This window comes from Dasypus novemcinctus, chromosome 27, assembly GCF_030445035.2.
Source record: "Dasypus novemcinctus isolate mDasNov1 chromosome 27, mDasNov1.1.hap2, whole genome shotgun sequence".
NCBI lineage: Eukaryota > Metazoa > Chordata > Mammalia > Cingulata > Dasypodidae > Dasypus > Dasypus novemcinctus.
Genome location: NC_080699.1, coordinates 1,537,861 through 1,562,908, shown reverse-complemented (window position 1 = coordinate 1,562,908; position 25,048 = coordinate 1,537,861). Strand labels below are relative to the sequence as shown.

General features: G+C 52.8%; 1 protein-coding gene across 14 annotated transcripts in view; it reads right to left on the bottom strand.

The window, feature by feature from the left end:
* Positions 1-25,048, bottom strand: part of AMOTL1 (angiomotin like 1) — a 181,370-nt gene that overhangs the window by 38,454 nt on the left and 117,868 nt on the right. For all 14 annotated transcript variants that reach the window (XM_004461998.4, XM_071212308.1, XM_058289219.2 and 11 more), the window contains 2 exons: positions 7,158-7,443; positions 1,311-1,455 (listed from right to left, as the gene is read on the bottom strand). In XM_004461998.4, the coding sequence (XP_004462055.2) occupies positions 1,311-1,455; positions 7,158-7,443 (431 nt within the window). The remainder of the gene's footprint in view (positions 1-1,310; positions 1,456-7,157; positions 7,444-25,048) is intronic.

Here is a 25,048-nt window from a genome sequence, read left to right as displayed (position 1 = left end):
GCCCCACCCCAGATGGCAAAGGACATCTTCAGAGGCGGTCACGGCAGGCGGCCAAGGCCCGGGGGGCTGCGGAACCCACCTCGCTGCGTGCGCCCGGGAGCCCCGAGGCTGACGCTCCAGCGGGCGGGCTCAGCCCTCGTGCCTCGAGCCCAGCCCCCAGGAGTCCCCTGACCAAGGCCCTGAATTCAGCCAGCGGCTGCTACCTGTGCCTCTGAGCCAAGCCAAGGAAAACAACAAACAACAAGTCAAAGGCCCTATGACGAGGCTGCCCAGCGAGCCCTGTGCCTGGACAGCTTCGTTCAGCCTAGGAAGCAGTTCCGCCTCAGGCGCCTCCTAACGTGTGTGGTGCCCAGCCCCGGGTCCTAAGAGACCAGAAGAGGAAGGGGCCACTGCACAGGGCGGGCCGTGGGTAAGAGTCCATGATGGTCTCGGTAAAACCGTCGCACTTGGGAGGTCGTCCAGACACTGCAGCAGGTGGCGTCTGCGGGAGCACGGACGTCCACTCGACCGCGGGCTTTCGTTTTCTGAAAGGGGGACGTGTCTAGGCTCTGTCTTCTAAACTGCACCCAGGCAAGGGTTAGTGTTAAGAAGGCTCCCCAGGGAAGTGGACTTGGCCCAGTGGTTAGGGCGTCCATCTACCACATGGGAGGTCCGCGGTTCAAACCCCAAGCCTCCTTGACCCGTGTGGAGCTGGCCCATGCGCAGTGCTGATGCGCGCAAGGAGTGCCCTGCCACGCAGGGGTGCCCCTCCCATAGGGGAGCCCCACGTGCAAGGAGTGCACCCGTAAGGAGAGCCGCCCAGCGCGAAAGAAAGTGCAGCCTGCCCAGGAATGGTGCCACACACACACAGAGCTGACACAAGATGACACAACAAAAAGAAACACAGGTTCCCGTGCCACTGACAACAACAGAAGTGGAGAAAGTAGAACCCGCAGCAGATGGACACAGAAAACAGACAACTGGGGCGGGGGGGGGGGGCAGCGGGGAAGGGGAGAGAAATAAAAAAAAAAAAGAAGGCCCCCCAGGGACTCCCCTTGAGTAGGGAGAACTGTGCACCCAAGTCAGTCCCTTTAAAGTTCCCGCTCAGAGGTGTTAAGCTTTTAAAGCAAGAAGGAATGGCCCGCGCTCCCGCCTCACGCAGACTTCTGCACACTCCTAAGACGCAGAAAGAGCACCCCTGCCCTTTGAGCCGCTCCTCCCCTAGGTGGACAGATTTTACCAGTCATCCAGCCAGGCAGAGCAGCACCTGCGGCAGGGCAGGGCACCTGGGCCCGGCTGCGCGCTTAGGGGGCCGGTAAAACCTGGCGTGCCTCGGAGGTCTCTGTTGAAGTCATGGAGTCTTCTGATCTCCCCTTCCAGTTTGTTTCTCATCGCCTTGTCCAGCGACTCGCGTTTGGTGGAAGATTTGGCCAGGCTCTCGTAGGCTTCCGAAATTCTCTGAAGTTCTTTTTCGAGCTGAAAGGAAAGACTGGAGTCACACTGGGGCTTTGCCGTTCCCACCAGTGCCTCAGCCCGGCTCGATCGTCACACACCAGGTGTGACGGCTGTATTCGCAGGTCCAGGGTCATGTTCACCAAACTAAGGTCAATTCCAGCCCATCTGTCCTTTAACGGTCATTTTAGGATCCAATAAGTAACAGATTCACAAAGTCTGCCCCAGACTTCTGATGTCACTTTGCAGAAGTACAAACATCTGCAAAGGTTGGCTCTAAACATAACCTATACTGTTTACATCTTGTATGGCAATTTATACTATTACAACCATTCGCAGTCAGCCTCAGGGAAAACTAAAGGGCAGAAAAACGGAAGGGCGACAACTAGAGCCCACGTTTCCAGACTCCGGGTACATGCTCTTTGCAGAAGCCCTCCTACCCATCCCCAAGGAATATAAAATCAATAGGGGGGCTCCCCCAGGCACTGTTTTTACCCTTCTATCTCTGAATTATCCACGTAAGGAACTAATTGCAAACAAAGGTACCACGGGAAACTTCTTTATTCAGAGGAAGGGAGAGGGGTTTACTCCACGGAGAGCGTGGCGCAGATGCCGGCTCATCTCGTCCGGCTCGTGTCACCCAGTGAAGGAGAAACGGTTGCGGCTGCCGACAGGAGTCCAGGAGAGCTGCTGAGAGCTGCTAAGAGCCGAGGCGGGGGCAGAGCCGGGGGCACCGCGCCCTGCTGCACCCCGGGGACCCGCGCCGCGCCCTCTGCACGGGCGGCCCGGCAGCCCCTGAACCCCGAGCACCCGGGGGCGCTGACACACTGTGCGCGGCTCGTCAGGGACCCTTCTGGGCTCCAGCGGGGCAGGAATACGGAAGGGCAGCCTCGGGGCGGGGGGCGAGCGGCCAGCTCAAGAGCAGGGTGGTCTGGATTTACAGAAGCTGGGGGGGGCCTGGAGGAGGGGTGTGGACAGGAGGCCAGCAGAGGGCATGGCACGAGCCTGTGTGGAGGTCAAGGGCAGAGGGCAGGGCGTGAGGCCAACTCCAGACAAGGGCAGAACAAAGGGCTGGTGGCCGGGGGAGGCTGAGGACGAAATCAACCACAGCACAGGCACGCACGGCTCAGGAGACGGGCACGGGCCGAAGAGGGTAAACAGCTCTAAGAGGAGCAGGTTTTCCAAAGAAAGGAAGCCAGCCGGTTCTGGAGACGCCCCGTCTGGAAGCCTGCGGACCCCCGGCTGCAGGCATGGGTGCAGCTGGAGACGCCCCATCTGGGTGCTTGCGAGCCCCCGGCTGCAGGCGTGGGCGCAGCTGAGCTGCTGTCCGGGAGCCTGGAGGATGGCGCCGTGGGGCCCGTGCAGGGCAGGGCTCCCCTTTCTTCAAGTCCACGCTGCCCTGCGTGCTATTAACAACCGCGTCACACCCGCACCACCGCGTCACACCCGCACCACCGCGTCCCCACAAGATGACAGGTTTTGAATGTCAGCTCCAGCCCCTGGACCCTTGGGTAAGAGCCCCGGTTTCCGGGATCGGCAGAAGATTAGAAGGCCGAGGACCCCGCAAACCAAGGGGGCCGGGGGCAGGAAGGGGAAGAGAAGGCCAGTGGTCAGAACCCCCAGGGCCACGGGGGAGCCAGACGACGGCTGAGCAGGGTCCCTGAGGAGCTCTGCGCGCCTCGGCACCGCCGGGGGGACCGAGGGGCCAGGGCCCCCTCCCTAGGCCCCCAGGCCCGAGCTGGCTGCTCCGTGGCCCTCATTCCAGGGAGGCACCGTGCGCGGGGTCACGTGCCGGCACGGAGGCGGCTTGCCCTGTGTCCCGTGGGTGGTTCTAGTGAAGAGCCTGCTCTTTCCTTTCCAGCTGGTTTCAAAACACGAGCTCCAGGCGCACCCCGTTCCTGTGCTGAGCGCACCTGGAAAGGCGGCCTTTCGGCACTGGCCGGCTGAGGGGACAGCCCCTCGGGACCAGGGCGCCAGCGGTGCCGAGGCTGGCAGCCCCAGCGCCAGGCAGTCCCAGCCGGACCCCGGAGGCCCCTTCTGCGGCAAGGCGGGAGCCCGCCTGCTTCCTTCACCTGGCTCCCAGAGCCCCCGCCTGCCCCTCCGCCGGGAGTCCAGGTGTCTCCGATGTGACCGCCAGCCCCTTGAGGCAGCCGCAGACCCCAGAGCCTCGGGCCTGACGAGACTTTACGCTCACAGCTCCTAAGGAGAGCCGAGGCGCTGGTCTGGCACCTGACACCAGGCCCGTGCACGTCACCAGCAGAGCCTCCCTGTGCGCCAGACAAGGAAACGGCGGGCTCCGACGTCGCCCGGTTTACTGGCTCAAGTGCTCAGTGCAGCCTGGGGGTGCTACCCGGTGAGAAAACCGACTTCCTTCCCCTGCCCCGCTGGGCACCGGCAGCCCCAGGGCAGCGCTGGCGCTGAAGGCGGATGGAGGCGACCGTGCGGAGGGGAGGCCCGCGCGGAGGGGAGGCCTGCGCGCAGAGGGGAGGGGAGGCCCACGCAGAGGGGAGGCCTGCATAGCCTCAGCGGTGGGGCCGGCCGAGAAGACCCCGGGAAGACCTCCTCCACTCCAAGGTCCAGGCGCTGACTTCTCTTCCAGAAAAAGCCCTGCTGCCCAGGCCGCAGGCCGCCCGGCGAGGGGCGTGTGCATCACTCACGAGAGGCTCCCTGAGAAGCAGTGGGGAACCGCTCAGCCTTTCACCCCAAATGACCTCCGTCCCCAATGGCTCCCAAAGCCGACCCACCCCAGAGCCCACAGCTGGGCCAGCGCGACGGGGGGGGGGGGGGGGGGGGGGGGCCGAGGGAAGCAGCCGACAACCAGGGCAAGCACACGGCCGGCGACAGCCCTGGGCCCGCCGCGGCTCCGACACCCCCGGCGGTGATGGTGTGGCTGGGCTGGCCGTGGCTGGGCCCCGCACCCTTAGCTCTTCCTCCTGCTCCTGGCACAGGAGCCACAGGCCAAGCTCTGCGATGGGAAACGCACCTATTTTTGGTCCTGCCCTTACAACGTGTCTCTGCGAGGGCCAAGGCGCTCCCAAAGCTGGGAGGCCCTGCAGCCACGTCAGGCATGGCGCGTCCACCCAAGAGGGGTCGCCGCCCGGCCGGGGGCAGCAGCCAACAGCCCCGGGAGGCAGAGCTGCTGCCCACCTGCCCGCCCTGTGCAGGCCAGGGCCAGGGCGGCGGTCAGGGAAAGTGCCGGCCATCACTGGGGCCAGCGTGCCCGCGGGCTCCAGCCAGGAAGTGCAAGCCGGTTCCCGCAGCGCCCCGGCCCCGGTGCTGGCTGATGAGACCGGCCTCAAGCTGGAGAGGGGCCTGGCCAGTACCCTTTAACCCGGCAACTCCAGTAGACATAAGGCAGGTCAGCCCCCTGAAGGATTTACAGACCCGCTTATATAGTCAGGGGGCTGGAGGCATTTTGGGAAATAGCTTTCGATTTTTCTCCCTTTCCAGAGTCCATCAAAATCCTTTCGGCCAAAAATTTTAAGAATCATTTCCTATGCCGGGAAACTGAGTTGCTGGGAAAGTTAAGTGAATTTGTTTTTCCAAATAGAAGGGTGCATTACAATCAAGAAAGATACATATGTTCACGTGTCAATAGAAAGTCTACATGAACCATGGAGCCAGTCAAGAGAACAAGGCTGCCAGTTCCCCAGCCCTGCCTCCGTGTCACCCTTCAGACAGCAGCCATGGGAAGACATGCCTGAGGCGGGCAGCCTGCTGCAGCAGGGCGCAGCCAGAGGCCAGCTTGGGCAGGACCTCAGGCCCAGGGCCGGGGGACAGCGGGCAAAGGCCAGGGTGGGCGTGAGACCTCAGGTCCTGGCCGGGGGACGGTGGGTGAAGGGCAGGGTGGGCGTGAGACCTCAGGCTTCGGCCGGGGGACGGTGGGTGAAGGGCAGGGCAGGTGCAGGAGTCAGGCAGCCTGTTTCTGGCTTTCGCTTCCCCTCTGGAAAGGCTGCTGCAGCGCTCGTGCCAAGCCTCAACCCTCCAGAGGCCCGACACTTGGTGGGCGCGCCGTGCAAACATGCCGGGACAGACGCTGTCTGCAAACATTTGCCACCATCTAACTCGCTGCTCCCGGCGTTCTGCTGCCGACACTCAAGAACAGAAGGAGCAGGCTTCGAAACACTTCCAGCACAAGGGTAGGCTTACCTGGAAACGCTACACAGATGCCGATGGGCGGCCAGGGGCATCTGGCGCACACGCCCTGCAGGCAGGAAGGGGTCGCCTTCTGCCCTTCCCCTCCACGACAAGGGCCTCCACCGCAGGAAGAAGCCCTGAAGCCCCGTGGCTCTCCTGCCCGCCAGCCTCCCCACCTGTGCCGCCCTCACTTGCTCCACTCTACCGGCAGCACACCCGACACTGACGCGTGACTCCATGCAGGCACTGCCTGGTAAGAGACGCAGCTCAGTGCGGGCGCTGCCTGGTAACGTGCAGCTCCGTGCAGGGGCTGCCTGGTAAGAGACGCAGCTCAGTGCGGGCGCTGCCTGGTAAGAGACGCAGCTCAGTGCGGGCGCTGCCTGGTAACGTGCAGCTCCGTGCAGGGGCTGCCTGGTAAGAAATGCAGCTCAGTGCAGGCGCTGCCTGGTAAGAGACGCAGCTCCGTGCGGGCGCTGCCTGGTAACAAGCAGCTCAGTGCGGGCGCTGTCTGGTAACATGCAGCTCCATGTAGGGGCTGCCTGGTAACAGATGCAGCTCAGTGCAGGGGCTGCCTGGTAACAGATGCTGCCCCGTGCAGGCGCTGCTTGGTAACTGTGCAGCTCTGTGTGGGCACTGCCTGGTAAGAGATGCAGTTCAGTGCAGGCACTGCCTGGTAAGAGACGCAGCTCAGTGCGGGCGCTGCCTGGTAACGTGCAGCTCCGTGCAGGGGCTGCCTGGTAAGAGACGCAGCTCCGTGTGGGCGCTGCCTGGTAACAAGCAGCTCAGTGCGGGCACTGTCTGGTAACATGCAGTTCCATGTAGGGGCTGCCTGGTAACAGATGCAGCTCAGTGCAGGGGCTGCCTGGTAACAGATGCTGCCCCGTGCAGGCGCTGCTTGGTAACCGTGCAGCTCTGTGTGGGCACTGCCTGGTAAGAGATGCAGTTCAGTGCAGGCACTGCCTGGTAAGAGATGCAGCTCCGTACGGGTGCTGCCTGGTAAGAGATGCAGCTCAGTGTGGGCACTGACTGGTAACATGCAGCTCTGTGTGGGCCCTACCGGGCAGCGGCTTACCCCTGCTGGGCGAGTCTACCTCCTCAGGCTCCTGGCGTGGGGCTGCCACATGTGCCAACAGCCCCACGCCCACAACACCTGCACAGCTGGAATCCCTCGGCACCCCGCCTGATGGGCACGAGCAGAGGGAAGCGTGCACCAATGCAGTATGCGGAAGCCGCGGGGCGCTCTGCGGGCACGGCTGACGAGCTCTGGACGATGTGGTCCTGGCGTTCCTCAGCACCTCCCCGTGACGCCTGCCGCCAGTGAGCGCCCGCTCAGCCCCCGAGCCTCCGGCCAGGCTGTGCTGCGGCACCTCACGCCCTGCTGCGGGTGTTGGCTGAGGCGAGTGCCCCCTTTTGGACGGGGCGCCGTCAGGTCGGAAGCCGTCATCGACTGCTGTCCCTAAGGCCCTGCGTGGTGTGTGGCACCACAGGGACCAGGCTGAATGCCGGTGAGCGCGCCAGTCACCCCCCGGACCAGTAAGGAATTCTGGTTCCAGAACCTTCCTGCTCGTGTGCCCAAGGAGGCCGCGTACCTTGTGGAGCTTGTCGGCATTGTCGCAGTAGCCCTTCAGCTCCTGCTGCAGCGTGCGGTTCTCCTTGCTCAGGATCTCCACCATCTGCTGGGCTCGCTCCACCATCGCAAACGCATCCTGGCCGTGCGGCTGGCTGGGGGGCATGGCCGGCGGGGGCGCGGCCAGGGTCACGGGCAGCAGGTGCGGCGCTGAGCCGGGGTGCAGCGGCCCGCCGGCGGAGGAGGTCTGCGAGGACATCGGGCTGTGCTGCTGCGCCGTGGACGGGAAGGGAAGCTGGCACGGGCGGCTGTAGGGAGAGCAGACGGTCAGCGGGGCACCAGCAGAGGCTGGCAGAGGCCCCCGCGGCCCAGCCAGGCGCCGGGCAGACGTCGCCCCCACAGACACGGCCGTGCTGGGCCCCGGGCATGGGCAGCGAGCCGGCAAGCCCGGCTCCCAGGCCCACGTCTGAGGGGCAGGAGCCCCAACAGGAAACCACAGAACCGAGCGTCAAAAGGAGAAGCCCGCTGCCGGTGGAACAGGGGGGCCGCGTGCACTGCAGGGCAGGGGTCTCCGGGCAGCTGATGGCGGAGCTGAGAGGGGGGCAAGAGAGCGCCAGTGTGCGGCAGCGGAGGCAAGCAGGACCGCGCGGACGTCAAGACGACGGCCTCACGTTTTACATCCATCTCCAAATACAGAGCAAAGGCCCCAGGTGCCGGGGGTCGGGGAGCAGCGCTGCAGGTGGGGGACCGGCTGGTGAAGAGCCCAGTGTGGATTCGCTGCCACGGCTGCAAAGAAAGCGGGCACAAAGCACAGCGCAGACAGGAGCGAGGCACGTCTGACGGGGCAGGGCCTTCGAGAGCGTGGGCAGAGGCCGGGGTCTCTCCAGGGGCCAGTGCACGGCCCGACATCACCCTGGGGCTCCGCAGAGGGATGGACGGAGAGAGCAGGACTGCGTGTGCCAGGCAGGGCTGACGGGGCACGTGGGGCAGGAGAGAGAGCAGGACTGCGTGTGCCCAGGCAGGGCTGACGGGGGCATGTGGGGCAGGAGAGAGAGCAGGACTGCATGTGCAAGGCAGGGCTGACAGGGCACGTGGGGCAGGAGAGAGAGCAGGGGGCTGCGTGTGCCCAGGCAGGGCTGACGGGGCACGTGGGGCAGGAGAGAGAGCAGGACTGCGTGTGCCCAGGCAGGGCTGACGGGGTATGTGGGGCAGGAGAGAGAGCAGGGGGCCGCGCGTGGCCAGGCAGGGCTGATGGGGGCACGTGGGGCAGGAGAGAGAGTAGGGGGCTACACATGGCCAGGCAGGGCTGACGGGGCACGTGGGGCAGGAGAGAGAGCAGGGGGCTACGTGTGCCCAGGCAGGGCTGACGGGGGCACATGGGGCAGGAGAGAGAGCAGGGGGCTACGTGTGCCCAGGCAGGGCTGACGGGGCACGTGGGGCAGGAGAGAGAGCAGGGGGCTACGTGTGCCCAGGCAGGGCTGACGGGGGCACATGGGGCAGGAGAGAGAGCAGGACTGTGTACTCCAGGCAGGGCTGACGGGGCACGTGGGGCAGGAGAGAGCGCAGGGGGCTGCGCGTGGCCAGGCAGGGCTGACGGGGGCACGTGGGGCAGGAGAGAGAGCAGGGGGCTGCGTGTGCCAGGCAGGGCTGACGGGGTATGTGGGGCAGGAGAGAGAGTAGGGGGCTGCGTGTGCAGGCAGGGCTGACGGGGCATGTGGGGCAGGAGAGAGAGCAGGGGGTTACGTGTGCCCAGGCGGGGCTGACGGGGCACGTGGGGCAGGAGAGAGAGTAGGGGGCTACACATGGCCAGGCAGGGCTGACGGGGCACGTGGGGCAGGAGAGAGAGCAGGGGGCTGCATGTACCAGGCAGGGCTGACGGGGGGCACATGGGGCAGGAGAGAGAGCAGGGGGCTGCATGTGCCAGGCAGGGCTGACGGGGGCACGTGGGGCAGGAGAGAGAGTAGGGGGCTGCGTGTGCCGAGCAGGGGGCTGCATGTGCCAGGCAGGGCTGACGGGGGCACGTGGGGCAGGAGAGAGAGTAGGGGGCTGCGTGTGCCAGGCAGGGCTGACGGGGCATGTGGGGCAGGAGAGAGAGCAGGGGGTTACGTGTGCCCAGGCGGGGCTGACGGGGGCACGTGGGGCAGGAGAGAGAGCAGGGGGCTGCATGTGCCAGGCAGGGCTGACGGGGGCACATGGGGACAGGAGAGAGAGCAGGGGGCTGCGTGTGCCAGGCAGGGCTGACGGGGGCGCATGGGCAGGAGGAGAGAGAGCAGACAGACAACACCGACAGGAAGAAGGAAAAGGGAGGCAACGCCCCTCCGAGGACTTGCGCTCCACGCACAGGACAGGGGCGGTGCTGCCTGGACAAAGCCCTGCGCTGGCTCCCGCCTGGTGTTTGGGGCATGAACTTCCTCTGCCTCCACCCGGCACGGCCTCCCTCACTCGCCTGCTAGCCTGTTCAGAACAATCTCGGAGTTTCTTGCCGCGGGAGCCAAGGGCTGCTGACAGCTTCTACAGGAACCAACGGCAGAGGCCACCCCGGCATCTAGCTCTCCAGGCACAGCTGCCTCTCCCACCCACACTTGGGGAAACGAGTTTTCTCGCCGACCCTTGTCAACGGGGTTTAGGTGCGGAGATTTAGCCGCAAATTAAAGCCACCACCGTCCTGTGGAATGCGTGTGCCCTGCAGACCCAGCCACACCACTAACCCGTCGGCGGCACAGGCCACTCCTGCTACCTGTGGCCATCCACGGCCAAAGCGTCCCCCTCTCTGGGAGGCCACCTGGCCCTCCACCTGCAGTGTATTTCCTAGGATGATTGTGGGCCCTGCTAGCCTTCATGGCTCATTTTGTAAGTACGTTTTGTAGCCAGGATCCCTCCCAAGGCTGACTTATAGCAGCTAAATGTCCAGCTCTAGAGGGGAATCTGACAAATGTCACGAGGCTCCCGTGTGGAGACCCGAAGACGCTCTCAGAATAAACCAGGTGGGACGACGGGGTGAGGGTGAGCAGCCCGGCAGGCTGCGGCTGCTGGCTTGGGCGCTCTCCTCCTCAGCTCAGACCGCTCCCAGGGGGTCTCCTCCTCCTGCGTCCAGCAGCCTCTTCTGCCGGGTCCCGGGCGAGGGGAAGGGCCACGGAGCGCAGCGCAGTTCTCCACCCCTGGGCGAGCGCACCTCCTTCCTGCTCGCTTGGACGAGGGACCCACCTTGGGCACGAGTTTCTGCGACCCGAGGGAGGCAGGCCCCTTCCCCCTGGAGCCTGTGCCCCTGGGCGTCCTTGTGGCGGGAGCCGCCTGCACCACCGAGGGAGCACCCACATTTGAGGACCGCTCACAACGCCCAGCTCTCAGCCCAGACTGAAGCCACAAACCACAGGTCCCCGGCCGGGGGGGTCGCCGCGCAGCCGCCTCAACCCCACGGCGCAGCTTCCACGGGAAAAGGTTATCTTGGTGAGAAGCAAACCTCGTCAGGCTGCACTGTCTGGGGATCCACGGGAGACACACTGCCCTCCTGAGAACACGTCCCCCTCAGCCGGGCAGGGGTCCGGGCAGCCGGCCTCCTTGGGGCTGGCGGGGGCCCAGCCGACTCCGCGGCTCTGCTCCCCAAAACCCCAGCGCCTCCGTCTTCCAGCACTTCACCTGGGCCTCTGACTCGCTCAGCGCTTGCGACAGGCTTACCTTCTCAAGCGCCTTTTTAGCAATGACCACGAAAACCACGAAGAGGGCAGAAGTAAGTAAGCAGTGTTAGTGCCAGCCCGGGCCAAGGAAGACTTAGTACCAACAAACGCAACACATCTGATTAGCATCTCAGGAGGGAGCAGGCAAGGTGGCGGCCGAGCAAGCACAGCGCCGTCGGCTCTTACAAAAGCCTGGCCAGGCGGTGGCGGAGCCCTGTCCGAGCGGGCCGCTTCAGGGACCTGCGGGACAGGAGGCGTCTGGACATCGTCCGGACAGACCGCAGCAGAAGTGGTGCTTCCTCGAGGTAGAGCTGCGCGTTTCTGACACTGAACGCGGAAGCCGTGGAAGGTACATCCCTCCCCTCCCAGGGCTAAGGGCCGGCGATCACTGAGAACTGCCTCGTGGGGCGGAGTTTCCAAGCCCGTGTCCCCCAAGCCTGTGTCCCCTGAACCCCCATGGCCCACGCTAAATACCCTGAGTCCACATCCTCCCGGGCCTCTGTTTCCCAAGGCCAGCACTCCCGAAAATCCGGCATCGCCCTAGCCCTCCAGACACAGACTAACTCCAGGAGTGGGAGAGCTTGGGTGGGGGGTGTGGAGGGGCCAAGGAGCGCAGGTTCAGTTTTCTGGGCCCCCTCTTTTTATTGAGTTTGGAGGAGATATTAGCTGACTTGGGGAGAGCCTAGGAAGAGATGAGAGGCAAATCCGGTGAGAGAGCCCAATGTACCTAAATGCCCTGGGATAGGAAACTTGGTCTGGGAGAAGGTGGAGTCAGAAAATCAACCAGCCCCCTTGTAGCACACCCAAGGGAGAGGGACAGTAGGACGTGCTTTACGGGCTTCCAGGAGCATATTTAGGGTTCCTGGCAAGGGGTGGGTGCTCTCTTGAGAAATTAAGAGTCATTATCTTCTCAGGTGAGTTGGTTCACCAGGGACCCAGTGGAATTCCCTACAGGAGCCCTCAGGCAGCCTTCCTGCTGCCTTGGGAGAGAAGGAAGTGAGGAAGGAGAAAGGGGGAAGGTCAGAATCCTAAACTGTTTATTCAATTCCAAAGAGGATTCTTTGCCTGGGGCCTTGTCTGGTCTTTTTTGTTGGTCTGTTTTCTTGTTTTTTCTTCCTCTTTATCCGCCCACCCCCCACTGCCTTTTTGCTTTTTCCTTTTTTCTCCCCTCTCTTTCTCCCTTTTCCCCCCTTATTTCTTTTTTTATATTAGTGCTGCAGGCAACATTTCTTATTTGCTGTGCTTCCTCATCCTCAATTTTCTCTTTTCTGGGTGTACTGATTTTGGCTTCCAATGCTATCCCCTTTCCTTTACATCATTCTCTCCTCCATCATTTATTGTTTTTCTTACATTCCGCCTCTCTCTGTTTAGTCCCCAATATTCCTGACTTTTTATCCCTAATACCTCTAATCTATTTTCTATCATTTATTCACTCTATGTTATTGTCCTCTCTTTTCTTTTTTCCCTCTCTCCTGACCACACTGACCTTTTTAATTCATAGTATATTCCTCCCCATATTCAGTTCAATATCTCATCACAGGTACTCCACTTTTTTACAGTTATAACTACACATAGCTTTCATGAGTTCTATATCCATTCTCCTGGACCTCACATGGTTCTTCTGCTAACATTCATTATCAATACTACTATTATATTTTTCTTTTCTTACCCCTTTTGCTATCTCTGGACCTAATATTTCCCTTTCAGGGAACTTAGCCAACAACAAGGAAATAGAAGAAGAAGAAAAAAGTGACAAAGAGAAGACTTAAGATGCACACAAAAACAACAACTAATTAAATCCTAAGGCTAGAATAAGAAGATAATCAACAGAATAAACCCAACAAGATAAAATGGTGACCAGACAGCAACAAAAAACTACAGACCATACCAATAATCAGGAAAACATGGCCCAATACAACGAACAAACTAAAACCAGGAAGAGAACATCAAACAAGTAATTAAAGCTCTCAAAACATGTATCATGGACCAATTCAATGAAGTGAAGGAAGAGATTAAGCATATTAAGAAAACACGTGGAACGCATACAGAAGAAATTGTGATCATGCACAAAAAGATCACAGAAATGATGGGGATCAATAGCACAATCCAAGAAATAAAAAATACAGTCTCAGGAAATAATAGCACATTTGAAGAGGCAGAGAAAAGAATTAGTGGAAGACAGTACATCTGAAATCAAACAGATAGTAGAATTAATCAATAAAAAGATAGAAAAAATCCAGCAGGGGCTTAGGGACCTGAATGACAATGCAAAATGCACAAATATATGCATTACAGGCACCCCAGAAGAAGAGAAGGGAAAGAGGACAGAAGGGGTGTTGGAGGAAATAATGGCTGAAAACTTCCCAAATCTACTGGGGGAGATGCATGGACATGTCCAGGAAGCACAACGCACCCCAAACACCATAAATCCCAACCGGCCTACCCCAAGACATATACTTGTCAAATTACCCAATGCGCAAGACAAAGAGAAAATACTAAAAGCAGCAAGAGAAAAAGAGAACCATCACATACAAGGGAGACTCCATGAGATTAAGAGCTGATTTCTCATCTGAAACCATGGAGGCAAGACGGCAGTGGTATGATATAATCAAGGTACTGAAAGAAAAGAATTTCCAACCAAGAATACTCTATCCAGCAAAGCTAGCATTCAAAAATGATGGAGAGTTCAAAACATTCACAGATAAGCAGAAAGTGAGAGTATGACAACAAGAAACCTGCCCTTCAAGAAATACTAAAGGGAGTTCTGCAGGAGGAAAGAAACAAACAGGAGAGACAGAGTTGGAGAAGAGTGTAAGAACAACTAAAACTACAAAAAGAGAAAAAAAATCAAACAACATAAGACAAACACCAAAGAAAATATTGCTAATATATGTAATTCCTTGAAAGTAAGAACACTAAATGTCAATGGATTAAACTCACCTATTAAGTCACACAGATTGAAAGACTGGATAAGGAAATATGACCCATCTATATGCTGTCTACAAGAAACACATCTTAGACCCAGGGATTCAAGGAGGGTGAAAGTGAACAGCTGGAAAACAATCTTATGAGCAAACAATAACCAAAAAAGGGCAGAAGTAGCTATATTAACATCAGACAAAATAGACTTTAATGCAAAACAATTGTGAGAGACAACCATGGACACCACATATTAGTGAAAGGGATAATCCTTCAAGAAGAACAAACAATCATAAACACCTATGCTCCTAACAAGGGCGCCTCCAAATACTTGAGGTAAACACTGCAAAAACTAAGTGAAAGAATAGATGCCTCTCAAATTATAATGGGGGACTTTAATATACACTATCAACTTCAGAAGGACATCTCAAAAGAGAATCAATAAAGAAACAAAAACTTTGAACAGTATATTAGAGGAGCTGGATCTAATAGACATATATAGAAATTACACCCAAATACAGCAGGATATACATTTTTCTCAAGTGCACATGGATATTTCTCCAAGATAGATCATATGCTAGGCCACAAAGAAAGTCTCAATGAATTCAGAAAATTAAAATCATACAGAATAATTTCTCTCACCACAGTGGAGTGAAGCTGGAAATCTGCAAGGGCCAGAGGCCCAGATTTCACAATAAGATATGGAAATTAAACACCATACTCTTAGAAAAACAGTGGGTCAAAGAGGAAATCTCAAAAGAAATTAATAACTACCTTGAAACTAATGAAAATGATAACACAACATACCAAAACTTATGGGATGCAGCAAAAGCAGTACTGAGAGGGAAATTTATAGCCATAAATTCATACATCAAAATAGAAGAAAGAGCTAAAACTGAAGAACTGCACACTTGGAGGAATTAGTTTAAAAACAACAAAGTAACCCCAAAGGAAGACGAAAGAAAGAAATAACAAAGATAAGAACAGAATTAATTAAAATACAAAGTAAGAAAGCACTTGAAAAGATAAACAAAACCAAGAGCTAGTTCTTTGAGAAGATCAATAAAATTGACAAACCCTTAACTAGACTAACGGAGAAAAAAACAGAGAAGATGCAAATACACAAAATAAGAAATGAGAAAGGAGATATCACCACTGATTCCACAGAAATAAAGACTATCATAAGAGGATACTTTGAAAAACTATATTCCAACAAGAAGGACAATTCAGAGGAAATGGACAAATTCCTAGAAACACATAAGCAGCCTCTATTGACAAAAGAAGAAATTGATGATCCCAACAAACCATCACAAGTAAAGAGATAGAAATCAGTCATTAAAAACCTCCCAACTGTTGTCCTGGATAGTGCTTCACGGACAATTACGGGACACTGTAGATCCCCCCAGGGCCCACTGGATGGAACGTGAGAGAGTCTGGGCTATGATGTGGACCATTGACTATGGGGTGCAGTGATGCTCAGAGATGAACTTACCAGGTGTAATGGATGTATCACGATGATGGGAGAGAGTGTTGCTGTGGGGGGAGTGGGGGGCGGGGGCGGTGGGGTTGAATGGGACCTCATATATTTTTTTTAATGTAATTAAAAAATAATAATAATAAATAAATATTAAAAAAAAAAAACACAAAAAACAAAAAACCTCCCAACTAAGAAGAGCCCTGGGTCAGATGGTTTCACGGGTTACTTCTACAAAACATTCCAGAAAGAACTAACGCCAGTCTTGCTGAGACTCTTCCAAAAATTCGAAACAGAAGGAACATTGCCTAACTCATTCTACGATGTCAACATTACCCTAGTACCAAAGCCAAACAAAGGCACCACAAGAAAGGAAAATTACAGACCAATTTCTCTAATGAACCTAGACGCAAAAATCCTCAACAAAATATTGCTAATTGTATTCAACAACACATTAAACGAATTATACACCATGACCAAGTGTGATTCATTCTGAGTATGCAAGGATGGTTCAACAAAAGAAAATCAATCAATGTAATACACCATATAAACAGATTGAAGGAAAAAAATCACATAATCATATCTACAGATGCAGAAAAAAGCATTTGACATAATATAGCACCCTTTCTTGATAAAAAACACTGCGAAAGATTGGAATACAAGGAAATTTTCTGAACATGATAAAGGGTATATATGAAAAACCAACAGCCAACATCATTTAAAATGGTGAAATACTAAAATCTTTCCCTCTAAGATCAGGAACAAGACAAGGATGCCCACTATCACCCCTTCTATTTAACACTGTCTTAGAAGTACTTGCTCCAGCACTGAGGCAAGAACCAGATATAAAAGGCATCCAAATTGGAAAGGAAAGAGTCAAAATTTCATTATTTGCAGATGACATGATCCTATACATAGAAAACCTTGAGAAGTCTACAAGAAAGCTTCTAGAACTCATAAATGAGTTCAGTACAGTCGCAGGTTATAAGATCAATGCACAAACATCAGTAGCATGTCTGTACACTGATAATGAGCAATGTCAGGAGGAAATCAAGAAACAAATACCATTTACAATAGTAAATAAAAAATCAAATACCTAGGAATAAATTTAACTAAAGACGTAAAAAACTTATACACAGAAAACTACACTACACTGTTCAAGGAAATCAAAGAAGGCCTAAATAAATGGAAGAATATTCCCTGTTCATGGATAGGAAGACTGAATATTATTAAGATGTCTATCCTACCAAAACTGATCTACACATTCAATGCAATCCCAATAAAAATCAACACAGCATTCTTTAATGAACTAGAAAAACTAGTTATGAAATTTATTTGGAAAGGAAAGAAGCCCCGAATAGCCACAGACTTAACGAAAAAAAAAAAAAAAAATTGGAGGAATCACACTCCCTGACTTCAAAACGTACTACAAAGCTACAGTAGTAAAAACAGCATGGTATTGGCACAAGGAGAGACACACTGACCAATGGAACTGAATTGAGAGTTCTGATATAGATCCTCATATATACAGTCATATAATATTCAATAAAACCACCAAACCCTCTCAACTGGGAGAGAATTGCCTCTTTGACAAATGGTGCCTGGAGAACTGCATATTCATATGTAAAAGAATGAAAGAGAATTACCAACTCCCACCTTATACAAAAATCAACTCAAGATGGATCAAAGACCTAAATATAAGAGCCAAGACCATAAAGACTTTGGAAAGCAATGTAGGGAACCATCTACAGGACTTTGCAATAAGAAATGGCTTCATGAACTTCACACCAAAGTATGAGCAGCAAAAGAAGAGATAAATGGGACTTCCTCAAAATTAAAGCCTTCTGCACCTCAAAGGAGTTTGTCACAAAAGTGAAAAGAGAACCTACGCAATGGGAGAAAATATTTGGTAACCATATATCTAATATACCCTGCATATATAAAGAACTCCTACATCTTGAAAATAAAGACAAACAATCCATTTAAAAAATGGGAAAAAGATTTAAACAGACACTTCTCCAAAGAAGAAATACAAATGGCTAAAAACCACATGAAAAATGCTCCAACTCTCTAGCTATTAGGGAAAAGCAAATCAAAACTACAATGAGATATCATCTTACTCCCATAAGATGGGCAGCTATGAAAAAAACAGAAGACTACAAGGGCTGGAGAGGATGTAGAAGAATGGGAACACTCATCCACTGCTGGTGGAAATGCAGAAGGATCCAGCCATTCTGGAGGACAGTTTGGCAGTTTCTCAAAAAACTAGCTATAGATTTGCCATATGACCCAGCAATTCCACTGCTGGGTATATACCCAGTAGAACTGAAAACAAGGACACAAACCAATATATGCACACCAATGTTCATAGCAGCATTGTTCACTATTGCCAAAAGTTAGAATCAACCCAAATGTCCATCAACAGATGAGTGGATATATAAAATGTGGTATATACACACAATGGAATAGTACTCGGCTTTAAGAACGAACGAATACACTACAAACACATGCGATAACATGGATGAATCTTGAGAAACTTATGTTGAATGAAACAACCCAGGCATTGAAAGACAAATACTACATAACCTCAATAACATGAAATAAGTAAACCAAGCTGTCTCAGAGAGCTAGAGACTGGATGATAGGCTTAAAGGAATTTGGGGGATAGAGGAAGGTTACAAGCTGACACCTACATGGGTGAAATCTATGATAAGCTGGAGGTAAGTATTTGTATAAGGAAGGGATAAAATGGGGGCATAGGGATACCGTTGGGTGGGGCTTTGAGAGCATGAGGGGGCTATGCATGGGAGGACGGGTCAGATGACCCAAGGAATTGGGGGGAGGGTGGGGGAACATATGAACATAGGAGATTGTCAGGTATGTGGTTGAAACTATAATGTTGAAAAAACCTTTTAAAAAATAAGGAAGGTTACTTGTTTAAGATGCTTAAAGTGGAGAATCTGACACAGGACAGGCTTCTAGTCAGTGTGTGAGTGCTCATTTTGTCATAGTGGGTTATATCATCGGATAGAGACCCATACAATGAGAGTGAAGGTATACCCACATCCTGGGGAGGACTGATGCCCTCAAATAGAGGGAATTGTATCTCTTGAGAGAAATGGTGGCTCCCAGTGCATTAGGGCAGTTGAGCATGTCAAGCCCTCAACATTGTTGCAAGTATCTCTGAACATGGCCCTTCAAGCAATGAAGACTGATTGTCGCTGTGGGCCCTGAGGGGAGGGGGAAAGAGGTATTGAATAGGTGGAATCAGTTAACTGTGGGGCAATGGAAGTGTTCCACAAGATTATGCAAGGATGGATATAGGACATGTTAAATTACACCAAAAATGTATAGGGGCCTCTAGGCTAAAATGTAAATCATAATGTAAAACATAACTAAAAATTTAGAAAATTGTATAGTCTAAAATATAGACCACAATGCAAACCCAAGTGTAACCTTGTTTGAAAGCTATTGTCTCAATATCTGTATATCAGTTGCAGTAAATATAGTATGAACACATAAAAAGATTATTGCTGGGGAAGGGACAAAGTATCTGATGTTGAATATGTGGGAGTACCGTATATTGTATCATTGGAAACTGAGGCACAGTGGTCTCACAAGGAGAGACATGCTATTTCCATGGCTATGCTTGTACCCTAAGGAATGCGGTAAGGATGAAGCTGTTAAAGGCTGAAAGAAAAGAAGAGCACATACCTTTTGTAGTAAATAGAACACTTAGACTTTGTACCTTGAGATAAGAATTTTTGAGTTCCTTAGTAATGCTAATAGTTAACTGCATGTGCTGCTTGTTATCACGGAGACTGCATGTTGCTGCTTGTTGTCACATTGACTGCAGTATATAGAGAGCCCCTTGTAAACAATAAAGTTGTCTGATGAGTCTCTATTCGCAGACCCCCGATCCCAGCTCTCTTTCTTTCTTTCTTTCTGTTTCTTTCACTCTCCTTTTTCTCTTTCTTTCATTTCCGATACCCTTCGGGTCCAAATCTCTAACATTGTGTATATGAATTACTGTGGCCTAAAACTTTTGTGAAGACAAGCTTAAGAATTAGAAAAAAGAAAAGAAAAAGATGTAGATATTGAGGAAGAGATGGAAGAAGTTGCCTTGCCAATGTGCATACAGGGCAACACTTATTGCAGTGATGGAAGGCAAAACATCAAAAACAAAGCTTTGCATTTTAAAATTTTTGATACCCCAATTTATTTGTACTTTAATTTTTCTAAACTAGTATGTATTCTATATCTAACCTTTAAACCCATCACTATATGCCATTTTACTATTAATGAACCTGGCAATATATTGGGCTTCATTTTCAGGGAGGTTTTGGACTACAGAGGGGTTCGATGGTGGTGGGGGAGGAATACTGGTGTGGGGTGCTAATTGGTGGGGGCACATGTTTGGGAGGGAGCTCTCCAGGGCATATGTGCAGTGTGCATAAAAATGTTTGGATATTTTCATAGTGGTTACAGTTGGGAACAACGGCTGGGGGAGTGCTGAGTCCTGGCTGGGGGAGCTCTTTCGCATTCCCTAATGGAACAGCAACAATCCCCCAAGCGCAATGGTTAGGACCAATAAGGAAGGATGGTCTCACAATGAGCCCTTGATGCTAATGACTGTTTGTAAGCCTGTATGCCTGAAATAAGAACTAGGCCTAGAGCTGCAGGGAGCCTAAGAGTTACCTCCTGAGAGCCTCCGTGTTGCTCAAATGTGGCCCATCTCAAAGCCAAACTCGGCATGTAAATGTGTTGCCTTCCCCCCAGCGTGGGACATGACTCCCGGGGATGAGCCTCCCTGGCGCCGAGGGATTACTACCAAGTACCAGCTGATGATGTAACTAGAAAACGACCTTGAATAAAAGGGTCAACTCAGACAGGCAGAATATCTCAGCCTACATGTAATATTAGGAGTTAAAAATGCTTTTTGACCTTGAATAAAAGGGGGAAATGGAAAGGACAAATGAGTTTATATGGCTATGAGTCTCCAAAAAAGAGCCGGGAGGTCATCAGAGGGGTCACCCTTACACATACCTCAGCAGAGTCCTAGAGACAGCTAAAGTAGATACAACCCCAGGTATTGGTTCTTCTGAGGGCTACAGAGACCCACAGGTTCTATGGTCATGGCAGATGGACTTCAGTGCCATGTCAGCTGGCCCTACTTTGGAGCTTGTGTTCTTGAGTGTGATGGAGTTGGACTCAGATGTGATCTTTGTTCACAAGCCTCTCCCATCACTTTTATTGGACCTGTGGTTGGCGCTGGGGTTTAGTGTATACTCAGAGGACCTGAATCTCTGGACTGTCCATGTGATAGCCAGGCCCTGAGCCTCAACAGACTTGCAAGTCCTACCCTCTGGTTTATTGGACTTATCCCACTCAACAGGGAGGTGAAGACGGTCTACCACCACACCTGGGAGCCAAGAGTGCCTACAGCTACAAACAGGAGAAGTGCATCCATCATCCAAGTGGAATCTAAGCACCCTCTCGATACAGAGATGGAGTGGACATAACCATCCCAGGGTCCACAGAATGGAGGAATACAGTATGGATTAGAGTGGACTTATTGATGTTCTATTCTGGAACTACTGTGATTAGTAATGGAAGTAAATGTAGCATTGAGATGGAGAAAGTGGCCATGGTAGCTGCTGAGGGTGGGGAGTGGGAAAGAGAGATGTGATGTGGGGGCATTTTCAGGACTTGGAATTGTCCTGGGTGGTACTGCAGGGACAGTTACTGGACATTGTATGTCCTCCCATGGGCCACTGGGTGAACTGGGGAAGAGTGTAAACTATAATGTGGACCATTGACCATGTGGTGCAGCAGTGCTCAGAGATGTATTCACCAAGTGCAATGAATGTCCCATGATGTTGGAGGAGGTTGTTGTTATGGGAGGAGTGGGGTGAGAGGGGTGGGGGAGGATATATGGGGACCTCATATTTTTTGAATGTAACATTAAGAAAAATAATGACGACAAAGAAATTTTTTTTTAAAAATTAAAAAAAATCTCAATAGTGATTTTTTAATTTGTTGAAATGATTATATTTTAGATATGACAGGCTAATTAAAGTAATTTTTAAAATTAATTTCATCTGTTTCCTTTTTCTGTTTTAAATGTGGCTGCTAGAAAACTTAGAATGAGATATGTGGCTCACTTGACAAAACATGACAAGGAAGAAGAAAAATGAACGGATAAACAGATGAAGGATATGATAAAGCAATTCACAAAAGAGAAAATGCAAGTGGCTAACATACATTTTTCGAGACAAACTTATTAATAGAGAAATAAAAATTGCAACAAAAATTTTCAGTTTATCAATATTAGCAATTTTCAACAAGCTTTTATTGCAGTCCTAAACAAAGTTTTGTTTTGTTTTTAATTCTCAAAATATTATAAATATTAGGATTTCACCTGAGTAAAAAGCTTAGAAAAAGGACTGGAAGGAACCATGGCAAAAGGTAACACTGGCTGGCTGGCTTTAGGTGACAGTATTATGGATTTTTTTTTTTTAAAGATTTATTTATTTTTAAATCCCCCCCCTTCCCCCCGTTGTCTGTTCTCTGTGTCTATTTGCTGCGTCTTGTTTCTTTGTCCGCTTCTGTTGTTGTCAGCGGCACGGGAAGTGTGGGTGGCGCCATTCCTGGGCAGGCTGCACTTTCTTTCATGCTGGGTGGCTCTCCTTACGGGGCGCATTCCTTGCGCGTGGGGCTTCCCTACGCAGGGGACACCCCTGCGTGGCAGGGCACTCCTTGTGCGCATCAGCACTGTGCGTGGGCCAGCTCCGCACAGGTCAAGGAGGCCCGGGGTTTGAACCGCGGACCTCCCATGTGGTAGACGGACGCCCTAACCACTGGGCCAAGTCCGTTTTCCTGGATTTTTTAATTCTCCATACTTTTCTGTATTTTATCTATTTTCTACAATGAAGAGATATGACTTTTTAAAACATTTCACTATCTAAGCAATACAGGGGCATTATAGGAAAAAAATTGAAAATGCACATAAGCAAAAAATCAGCATGTGTTACTTTAATAGAGAAAAGTAAAAGAAATGAAATGGAGTAATTTTAAAAATGAGAGGCCAGCTAACAGGAGGTGAAGGTCAACCACCACACAGGGAGCCAAGAGTGGCTACAACTGCAAGCAGGAGAACTGCACCCATCACCCAGGTGGAATCTAAGCCCCCTTTTGATGTAGAGGGGGACTGGACTTAACCATCCCAGGGTCCATAGGATGGAGGAATAGTGTATAGATTAAAGTGGACTTACTGGTGTTCTGCTGGGCAACTATTGTGATTAGTAAGGGAAGAAATTGTAGCATTGATGTGGAGAAAGTGGCCACGGTTGCTGCTGAGGGTAGAGAGAGGGAAGAAGAGATGTGATGTGGGGGCATTTTCAGGACTTGGAGTTGTCCTGGGAGGTGCTGCAGGGACAGGTGCTGGACATTTTATGTCCTGCCATGGCCCACTGGGTGGAGTGGGGGAGAGTGTGGACTACAGTGTGGACTACTGTCCATGTGGTGCAGCAGTGCTCCAAAATGTATTCACCAGGTACAGTGAATGTGCCATGATGACAGAAGAGGTTGTTGTGGGAGGAGTGGGGTAGGGGGGTTGGGGGTATATGGGTCCTCATATTTTCTGAGTAACATTTAAAAGAAAATAAAGAAGAAGAAGAAGAAAAAAGGAATAAACGGCTCCTTGGCTGTGAAGGGTTCAGGCTTTAATACTTCACACCAAATCCATTAAAATACCTCGGGTTCACACAGGGCGTGCCGACTTGTGTGGCTTCTTATCTCTTTACCAATCCTCCGAGCATCCTGGACAAGGGTGTGAACTGTGGCCGGTGGAAGGAGTCACAGGAGCGGCTTTCTCTGGCAAGAAGCCAGCTGACAGTGCGGGAGGCGGGAGGGCAGGGCTGGGCGCCCCGTGTGCCCCGTGCCCGTGGGTCAGCAGGTAATCCCTACTTTCCTTCTCTTTTGTTTTTTAGGGGCAGGGGGTATCTCCACATCTTCTACAATCCACTGAACATGTATCATTTGTGTAAGGAAAACAGCTTCAAGAAAACACGTAAAGGTCACAGACAAGGCTTGGAGAACTTGGGCAAACTGCCAAGCGGAAGAGCCCAAGCTCCCCCCTCAGTCGCCTCTGCCCAAACCCCGGGCAGCTGGAGCCCGGCCATGAAGAGACCGTAAGGTGAATGTGCACAGTGAGGCTCAGCTCCTGGGTGAGTTAAGAAAAAAACGACAAGCCTCTTGTTTGGAGAAGCTACTCATTTAAAGCATTACGGCTGGAACTGTGTTGCTTCCTGAGCAAGCAACCTGAATTTGACTGACCCTAGCTCCCAAACTTCCTAGACTGCGGAGCGACTTCTCAGGATAAACAAGGCAATTTACTTGGCTTGTCCAGCCAGAATTGAGCTTAATAATTATTTTAAAAGCTCCTGCCTTCTAATGCTGGTATTCTAAACGTGCTTAGCTGGTGGAATTCAAACAAGGCTCCATGCCCTCATTTCCACTGCAGGCAAAGCACAGAGTCTTTTTGTTTTAGGAGGCACCGAGGATTCACACGTGGGAAGCAGGCGCTGGCTCAACCACTCGAGCTACATCCGCTCTCCCAGAAGCAGTGTCAGTGTGACGGCCGTGGGTCTGGCTGGCCGTTCGGGCCGTGCAGCAGTCCATTTCCACAACCGTATAAACTGCACTTTGTATCTCACACTTTGGAAACAACTTACTCCTCCATTTCCCCTCCTCCTCCAGCCACGTGCAGCTCAGAGATGGAACCAAGGGCCGTCCTCTCTGAGCGCAGCCCGCCGCGACGCACAGCCTACAGGAGGGAGGCTGCACCCGGCCCCTCCTCAAGGCCGCCCTCCGCGCCTGGGGTCCCTGGGCCCAGGAGGCGAGCCACAGCGCTGTCCTTTGCAGCGCACACGGGGCGCCCAGCCCTGCTCTCCCGCCTCCCGCACTGTCAGTTGGCTTCTTGCCAGAGAAAGCTGCTCATGTGACTCCTTCCACGGAACAAAATCAGAGAGAATTTTGGAAAAAATGTGCATCTATTTTTTTTTTTAAGGAAAACACTAGCGATGCGGGGCACGCTCGCCGCCTGGGTCTCCTGGACCTAGCTGAGCAGGGCGGTGGTGGTGGTGACAGGCTGCGCCCTGGAGAAAGCAGCCGCTCCCTGGGCTAAGCAGGGACACAAGCACCACCAGGCTGTGTCTTCATAAAGCACCTACCGACGTATTAAAAATAACAAAGGCAAGGTCGGCGCCGAGCAGTGACCTCTTCTCGGCTTCTGCCCAGCTGGGAGGGCGAACCCCACACCAGCCTGGCCGGGTCAGCAGGAGAGCCACAGGGAGCAGGGGCTCGAGCGGGAGCGCTCCACCCCAGCAGGCGTGCTCAGTCCTGCCGAGCTGAGGCACCAGACTAACACGAAGAGCTAAAACAGTGTCTGCCAGGACACGGACCAGGCCCAATAGGCCAGCTCCAGGGCCCTCCGAGGGAGGGAGGACGGCGGACACCTCGCGCCCCAGGCCAAGCCACGGGCTCCATGGAGAACGGGGTGTCGGGGGCTCCTCAGCAGGAGTGCGGGCCCCGCGCAGCCTCTATCGGGGGGAGACCCTCACCTCCACTGCACACCTAGCTCCCACCTGGGGAGGTCGGCCCTGCCGCCCCGCTGCGCCCACGCTGGTGGCCTTGCACAGACCACCCTGGGCAGGGCGGCGAGGACTGAGGACCGCTGACCAGGGCACCCTGGACCCAGGAAGCACCGTGAGCTGCCAAGGGGGCAGGTGGTTCCAGGAAGTGGAAAATCGGGGCAAGTGAAGGAAACGGACTCCAGTTTACTCT